This window comes from Melozone crissalis, unplaced genomic scaffold (genome assembly GCF_028551555.1).
Source record: "Melozone crissalis strain CALT ecotype California unplaced genomic scaffold, PUWL_Pcris_2 ptg000019l_1, whole genome shotgun sequence".
NCBI classification, from domain to species: domain Eukaryota; kingdom Metazoa; phylum Chordata; class Aves; order Passeriformes; family Passerellidae; genus Melozone; species Melozone crissalis.
Window position 1 is genome coordinate 18,878,959 of NW_026535797.1, and position 8,523 is coordinate 18,887,481.

At 41.5% G+C, this 8,523-nt stretch overlaps 1 protein-coding gene across 2 annotated transcripts in view; it reads left to right on the top strand.

Moving 5' to 3' along the window:
• Positions 1 to 7,842, top strand: part of MARCHF8 (membrane associated ring-CH-type finger 8) — an 88,982-nt gene extending 81,140 nt beyond the window's left edge. For both annotated transcript variants that reach the window (XM_054277258.1, XM_054277259.1), the window contains 2 exons: positions 359 to 506; positions 3,022 to 7,842. In XM_054277258.1, the coding sequence (XP_054133233.1) occupies positions 359 to 506; positions 3,022 to 3,326 (453 nt within the window). In that variant the 3' untranslated portion in view covers positions 3,327 to 7,842. The remainder of the gene's footprint in view (positions 1 to 358; positions 507 to 3,021) is intronic.
• The last annotated feature ends 681 nt before the right edge of the window (positions 7,843 to 8,523 follow it).

Sequence of the window (8,523 nt, forward strand, 5' to 3'; positions counted from 1 at the left end):
GGGTACCACTCCCACTGGAGATGCTCAGCTCAGCTGGGGGTACCCAGGAAGGAGCAGCCCTGCTCGGGGCCCTGTGTGGGTAAAGAGGGTGTGATGGCATTGTGCTGAGGCACAGGGTGGGAGCTGAGCACTGAGTCCCCTCTGGCACCAGGATGGCTCCTGTCACAGCAGGGTGAGCTGCCAGCCCTCACACATGTGCTGTGACCAAAGCAATGATGCCATCTGACTTGTACAATCCCTGTTAGGAGGAAACTGGTCTCCTGCCTGGTTTTTGTTCTCATCAACATTCTCTTTTCATACTCTCTAGTAACTACAATAAACTCCTAATCTCTTGCTCTGGTTCCTGGTTTCTTGCCAGTGGGAGAAGCTGCAGATGACAGCCAGCGAGAGGAGGAAGATCATGTGCTCTGTAACATTCCATATCATTGCCATCACCTGCGTTGTGTGGTCTCTCTATGTCCTGATAGACAGGACTGCTGAAGAGATTAAACAGGGACAAACTACCGGTATGTTACTTGCTTATCTTCCCACTTATTCTCTTGGAATAATTCTTTATCCTGATTGCAGAGAGGATGTGGAACTTAAGTGTTAAACTTAAACCAGTCAGCTTTACCCTGGTATTGGTTTGGTTTAAAAGCAGAGTTCTAAAATTATTTAGCTAAATCAGTAAATTAACCAGTGAATTAATCCATGGGTACTTTTAAAATCTATTTCGGGTCAATTTAGTTAGTAGTTGTGAAATGCATGGATATGTGAGCTAAGCCACTGTAGCCAGACACAAAGTTGCACCGCCTCAGCAAATTTAGGTCTAAATTTGCAGATAAGGATATAAGCATTTGTTTGTAGCTATGGCTACCTTTAAACTGGGCAAAACTGGAACAGTTTTAAAAAAGAGAGGAAGTAAGAGGAACCTAAATTCAAATCTTTGAGGTAAATCAACAGGGTTTTCTTTCTGCCCAGTCATCTGTGGGGTGGGTTAGTCATCAGCGAGAGCCATGTTAGGCTGGGAAAACTTTCATGAATGATTGCACTTGAAGCAGAAGAAATTCAAGTTGAGTATTAGGACTCCAATTTGCACAAATGAGATAAGATGCTTGCAATCTTATCAAGGGCTGCCACCCCAGTCCACAGGTACCTTAGAAGGTTTTCTTTAGTATGCCAGTACAGGTTTGTCTTCAGTCGGTAAACATGCCAAGCTGAAATGTGTTTACTCAGGTATGCTGAGCTGCAGATTTGCAGCTGTCACAAAACTGTTCCTCGGGCAGCTGAGCCTGAAGGTGGGGTAGAATGGATGGAAGCTGTTAGAAGGCAAGTGGTCCTTGCTTACAGAGCACTGCATGCCAACTAGACATGCAGGTGGAAATTGTTCTGCTGGGAATTGAACAGTGTCCTTTGGGGAGGTGGTTGAGCACTGATAAACCTGTAAATCCACAGAGTTGTTACAGTCTCTTCAAAGCAGAATCACTTGAAATAAAAAAGTTATCCTCTCATTTCTCATTTAGACTATAGCTGCATTGTTCACGACTTCAGTCAGGAAGCTGCTTTCAGTGAAATCTCTTAGTTTCTGTTCCATCCAACCCCATTTCTTCCATGAGCAGTGAACATTCTTGGCCTTTGAAAAGAGTAAGGTTTCCATATGATAATGAAAATGATATGTTTTCAAAGGTTATTTTTTCCTGTAAATATATTAGATGAACATAACTAGGAGGAATATTGTGAATATTTGGTCCATATTATACTGCTTTCTTTTCTCCTTTCATTTGGATTCTAAATCCAGGGAGTGCTGTAATGAGCTGAGGGGTGCAGGAAGTGTGTGTGGATATATATTCATGTCCACACAGGGGCAAGCACGTGCTGTCGCTGCCTACAGACAGCATCAGACAGCTCATCTTTGAATGAGAGGGTCAGATATGAATCACAAGTGAGATTTCATCAGTAACAGAGCTGCAATGCCCTTTGTATTTTGGGACTAAAATATTTTAATTCTTCCCTCACTGCTATGCCTTTCCAAAACCACACCAGCCCTGTATCTTGGTTAAGATTTTGAAGAGTTGGAAAGATATGATTTTATTCTCTGAAAAAACCTGATAATGATTGATTCAGCGTAGTTTCATATCCATCTTGTGATGGCACTTATTTTAAAGAGGCTGGATGAATACAGGAGCTATGTAAGAATATGTATTAAATGAATAGTTTTTAATTTAAAAGTGGTTAATAGAAATGTAACAAGATCCCCTGTCTAAATATTCAAGTTAGACAAATTTGGGCAAAGTGATGGTGTCAGTTTTTAAGGACAGAGGGTAAGCTTGGAATGCTTCAGCATCTCCAGCACTTGCAGTTTGTATCAGAGATACTCTAGTTCAGATACAAGTTACTGAGTGTGATGCAGATAAAATTTTCCTCGTCTGCATAACAAACATGTCAAGCTATATGGTAACAATAATTCCTTTATATCTCCATGTGCTGTGTGATCACAGAGTGGAACAGACTTGTTGGGTCACTGGGTTGAATCTCTGCTATGAAGAGGAAACCATGCCATAGAATCCCTTTCATAACTGGATCCAGTCTTTGTTTAAAAACAGGTGTAAAAGGACCTAAGTATATTAATGGTGGTTGCCTTGACTCTGTGATTGTACTGCATCAAGGCTCAAACACAGAAAATCACTTGTTTTGGTTTTTTCTCTGGTGGAGAAGAATGTGATACATGAAGCAGAAGTCTGTGTGTTTGACTTGAAGAAGAAAAAAAAAGCCAGACAGGAAAAATTGCAAAATAAGAATAGCTGGCATGACCCAAACTCTGTGACAGTTTCCTTACGGTACATTTTTGAAAGATCCAGTTTAGTCCAGCTTAAGAAAGTTTGGCTGTAGTAAATTAAGCTACTTACATAAAGTTTGGAAACCCAACATGACCTCTATAAAAACACCCTCCTGGAGAGGTGATAGGATAATTTCCAGGACCTGCTGTTTGACTGGCAGTTTCTGAGATGAATGTAATTCTTCTTTTTATTTTTTTGCTTCCAGGTATTCTAGAGTGGCCATTTTGGACTAAGCTGGTAGTTGTGGCTATTGGTTTCACTGGAGGACTTCTGTTCATGTATGTACAATGCAAGGTGTACGTACAGCTGTGGAAGAGACTTAAAGCTTATAACCGAGTAATATATGTACAAAACTGTCCAGAAACTAGCAAAAAGAATATTTTTGAAAAACCTGCACTAATGGAGCCAAACTTTGAAAGCAAAGAAATGTTTGGGGTTCACCATTCAGACACAAACTCTTCACATTACACAGAGCCAGAAGACTGTGCTGCAGAAATCCTTCATGTCTGATTGCTAGCTGGAAGGGGTATTTCCATATGTCCTTGAAGATTTGAATATCATTGTTTACTGCAAACTGCTCTACCTTTTTAACATCAGCAAACAGCTGAGGGCTGGCGGATGAATTTTTTACATTTGTTTTTTTGTTGGAATTTTTAAAAATCCCTTAGGCATATCTGTCAATGTCATCATGGTTGCATACCTCTCAACATTTTGTGTCTCATACTGGCTGATCAAAGAGCCAGAGGATGAGGTATTCACAGGGTAGAATGAGCCTTGGGTTTGGTACCAAGGAAGCCGCTAGCGAGCTGTCACCAACTTCATGGAGTCTGTTACTTTAGAAGATGATTCTGAAGGGATTCTGGAGGATGTGTATTGTGGGGTTGGTTGGTTGGTTGGTCTGTTCTTTATGTGTGATGAAGGAGGTTGTCCCAGACAGTGAGAGAAATGAGAGGGAGTCTAATCTACCACTAACACTGCCACTAACATTGTGTCTCAAGCAGCAGGTGTAAAATTTTGCTTTACATATTGCGATGAGACTTACAAAGCATATAGCACTTTTAAAAATGTTTATTTTGTGATATGTATGTCAAATGAGAATGAAACTTGAAAGAATGTGTCATTTTTGAAACATTTCTTAATTCTTTACCCCATTTATTCTTCTGAAACATAAACCTCTTGCCTTATGAAAAAAAAATTAAATTTCAGCCTGTGATTTCCCACACACGCCCACATTATCTCACTAAACGTAACACTAAAAAATTCTGCCTCTTTGGGATTACTTTGAGGAGCAATTTTCTTCAAAGGATATTGCACTTGTGACTTGTGTATGAGGAGTAGTGGATGTGTACAATGTTTGTTTTCAGTGGTTTCAGTGTTCTGTTTTGGGGATTGGTTTTGATTTTTTTTTTCCCCAACAGGTCAGACCATCAACATACCTGCTCATATATACCTGAAGTAGCTTTCATTCCAAACCATTGGCAAAGGTTTTGTTGCTATATTGATAAAAATGTGAGCTGTTACAGAAAAAAGGAGACTTAGTCAATACAGCTGAAACTGGTTTTCTTTCTTTAATGCTGTGTCATGTGTGAATTACCCAAGAATTTGATGTTGTCAGAGGAGATGCTGACATACAAGTCTAGCAAGTAAATATCACATTAAGTGGATAAATTTAGAAATACCTGCTTGATGTGATGCACTGTGTGGTCAGAGAATAGTATATATCTGTGCTTTTGAATTTGGGACTGGCTTTTTAATCAGTCAGCTTTCATGCAAAGAGAGGGACAGCTTTAAAATCTGTTTGCAAGGCTTTTAGTTGCCCAAAGCCTGGGGTGTCTGCAGTTGATTTGTTTGTCCAGTGTGTTTCACTGCACCACTGTCCAGCTTTAAGCCCTCATTTAACCAAAGTCTCAGTGTGACTAGAGCAGAAACAAAGCCCCATGAAAAGTCAGCACATGAGGCCTCTGCATTTGAAAGCTGACTTTCCCTACCTGAGCCCTGTCTACATCTCTGTCAAGTCAATGATGATAATATGGCTGGTTTTAGTAGGAGTTGCCTGGACTTCTCAGGTAAAAGTTTCTGTTTACTTGTTGAGATAGTGAACTAAATTCTTAGCTCTAGTTCAAGTTTCACTTAGTATTTTTTGAAGTACAACTTTGGGTACATTTTTTCATAGTAAAAGCAGCTGCTTTAAGACTTCTTAAAATATAACAGTAAGAGATCAGGGATTTTTTCCTTAAAATGTAATATTAATTTATTTCTAAATCAATATTTTAATAGAAGGCAGAGAAGGGACTCTGGTAAGAGAACACTCATCCCAGTGGTTTCTAGAAGCTGTTAGAGGAAAAGCACATGTGCCTCTGTCACTTCATGCTTGAAGCTTACTGTCTGTGATCTCCATGAACAACGTGGTACCTTGTTCTTGAGATGTGTTAAAACATCCAGACCTCTGGGCAGTCCTGGTAAAGCTGCACTGGCATGGATTTGTGTACTGTACTAGCTGTCAGGATGTCCCACGCTTAAGTGATACAGGCAGACAAACCCTGCATACCCTGCTAGTATCAGGGCAGTCTTTGTGACCATACACATGCAGAGTTTGTTGCCTATGCCTGCCATAATTCAAAGTGCAATTACTCAAGACCTTTCCTGAACTCTGCTGTGGGTGATCCTCTTCTGTTTTGAGAACCCAGATAATACGCTGTCTCGTTTTGTTTTCTGTTTTGTTCTGTGAAAGATTCACTAGATAAACTCAGGTGGGTTAAGTATCAGGTCTTGCACACCTTCATGATGTCCTTCAGAAATGCCCAAGTGCACGGGCCTGCCTGTCTGTGAGATGCTCACGTTACAGCTGCGAGAGGCGCAGGCTCAGCTGCCGAGCGGTGCTGTGCGTGTGCTCACCCCGGCTACGGCCGGCGGGGAAAGGAAGATGGACAAGTCCTGGATGAAACCTGGCTGTTCCCAGCTCACCTGAGCAGCTCTGCTGTGAGCAATGTTCTGACATGGCTGATACAATGAAGATGGACAAGTCCTGGATGAAACCTGGCTGTTCCCAGCTCACCTGAGCAGCTCTGCTGTGAGCAATGTTCTGACATGGCCGATTCAGCCCACCACAACTCGCTGGTTCTGCTTCAGCCACTGTTGTACATGATTCTAGGTGAAACATTGCAAAATCTCATGCAGTGTTTTGGAAGCTGCATGTGGAGTGTGCCAGGTAATGTTCAGTGTATTCAGGGTACTGAAGGTTTTTGCTGTGCCCCTGAGTATCTCAACTTGTGAAGAAAAATCATGTCCAGCGAAATCACTTGGGGAAAAATACTTGTGAATGAAAATGTTTTAGCCAGTGTTGCTGCTAACAATTCCCTCTCCCAACAGATCTTTTTGGAATGAAAATTAAGACAAATTATTTAAACTCTTTATACGGCTTAGGAATGCTCATACCAGGAAAGGCTGCAGAAGAGATCCATCTGTTGGGGGTTTCATTTATGCTGGTGACACTTCTCATGTTGATTCTTCCTTGGTGTTAATGTTGGGCTTCTGGAGATGCAGTTCTCTGCTTCTACATGGTGCCATGAAATGTTTGAGAAGGCTGAATGGTGCTTTTTTCTTCTTTCTCCTCAAGAAAATACTATTGACTTTTTTCAGCTTCCAGCTGTGAGGCACTGATGCCAGCTCAGGTGAGGTATGCCCTTTCCATTCAGATGTCAGTAAGGGGAACAATCACCCCCTGTTAGATCAGGCTTTCCAGTACTTCCTTCTGGCAGCTTTTGAAATGACTGAAATAGAAGCCTGGTCCTTGTACCTTGGCCAAAGTTAGCTTGGGTTACTGTGAGACTTTCCTGAGACCAGAATTTAAGTAGGAGGGAGCAGAGGCTTAATGCCATGTACTACAGTCCCTTCCCTAGGTTGCCAGAGCCTGTGCTGATATGTTCAATACCCCTGATAACTGACCCCATTCTATTGACAGCACTCCTGTTCAAAAAGACACCATCTGGGCCAAGGAAATTCCCCTGCTGTGTCACGTTTGAATCTGCCAGGTCATGAGCTTGCATGATGTTAGAAATACAGGTGTGTGCTGCAGAAGGTTGATCCTGTGTAAGAGCTGATGAGATACTAAATTCCTGTGGATTCTCAGGACTTTTTTCAGCTGTAAGCCTGTGTTTTGGGAGTGAGGGTGGTGTTTAAAATGTGCTCTGAAGAGATGGCCAGACCCTGGGACAGCTCCCTCTGGTTGAGTGTCACTGAGATTGGCTTTGCTTCAGCAAGGAGGCATTCAGTGAAGACTGAATGAGCCTGTGAAGGGTTAGAGAAGAGCTGGGCCTCTGTGCTGTACCTGGGAGTTGCTGGCAAGCAGTCATAACTCTGTTCAAGCCAAGCCTCTGTACTGATAGAGCACGAGGCCCACTTGGTGCTGTAAGGAAGGGGGCTGCTTGGCCTGCCACTCCATGGTGGGAAACCTTGGAAGTGATGCATGGATCAAGCACCGTGCACAGGAGCTGGTTGCTTCTGCCCTGTGTGTGGCAGAATATGTATCTATTGCAAAGTAGGAACCAGGTCCACATTTCTCCTAAAGCTGATGTGTGTTAAGATACAGATTTCTGGTGTGGTCTGCTCTGGAGACTGGCCAGCAATGAAAGGGGGGAGGTCAGTGACTTGGGTTGGGTCCCTCTCAGATATGGGTCAAAAAGGGTAAATACAAAAGCAAGGATATTGCTGGCTGGATTTCCTTAGTGTTGTATTAGATACACTAAGAAAATTTCCAAATGGGACCTTTTATTTTGTGATTATTTTTTAGTTTTGAGATATTGCGGTGTCTGTATATTCCAATGAAGTACTGAAAGCACTTGTCTTTGTATAGAAGATAACTGTTTAAAAATTGCAGCTAATCTTGTATTTAGGTAAAACATTTGTAGATAGGTGACTGTATAATGTTGAAGAACTTTACACTGGCATGTGTTGTATAACGTTTATACAAGACACTTCATACTTCTGCAGAATTTTTTAGTTATTAAATTTCTAGTAAGTTAATGTATAGTTTTGTATCCTTTCATGTATGTTTGTTTTCTTGGTATTACCACTTGCAGAATTATTTTTAGTTTCTTAAACTGTAATTGGTTATTTGTGTGTGATACACAGGGTTATTGACTGCAGCAATAAAGTGTTTCTATAAAAAAACAGAAAAACCCAAACCCCTTATAGTATCCATTTTGTTTGAACAAGCATGGAGAGAAAAATTGAGTAAGATGATGATCAAAGCACAGAACTTGATGGCTCTTCAGTGTAGCAAATGATCCCTAATGATAAAGGTATTGTAACCATTGGAATAATTGGGCAATTCCTTCGATGCAAGTGCTTTGACCTCAAGTACAGGAATCATGGGGAGAAGTTTCTGGCTTCTGCCATGAAGGAGGTGGGAAGAGAAGATTTCCATGGGCCTTAAAATCTGACCTTCTGGAATCAACACTGCATGGGGCATCAAATGCTTCATATCTGAAGTCAGCATTTTCACATGCACCTGTGTAGAGGTGCAGAGCAGAAGATGCTCATTGCTATGATTTTCCTCTAGGAAGAATATTAATTTTGTGCACAGAAGAGGAAATCTTTAGCAGTTTCACTAGAATACATTTCTAGCACCAGTAGGTCAAGGAGACAGCACGTCTGTGAGAGAACTTGCTACAAAGGCATACACACCAAAGAGCAAAAACCTGGAACA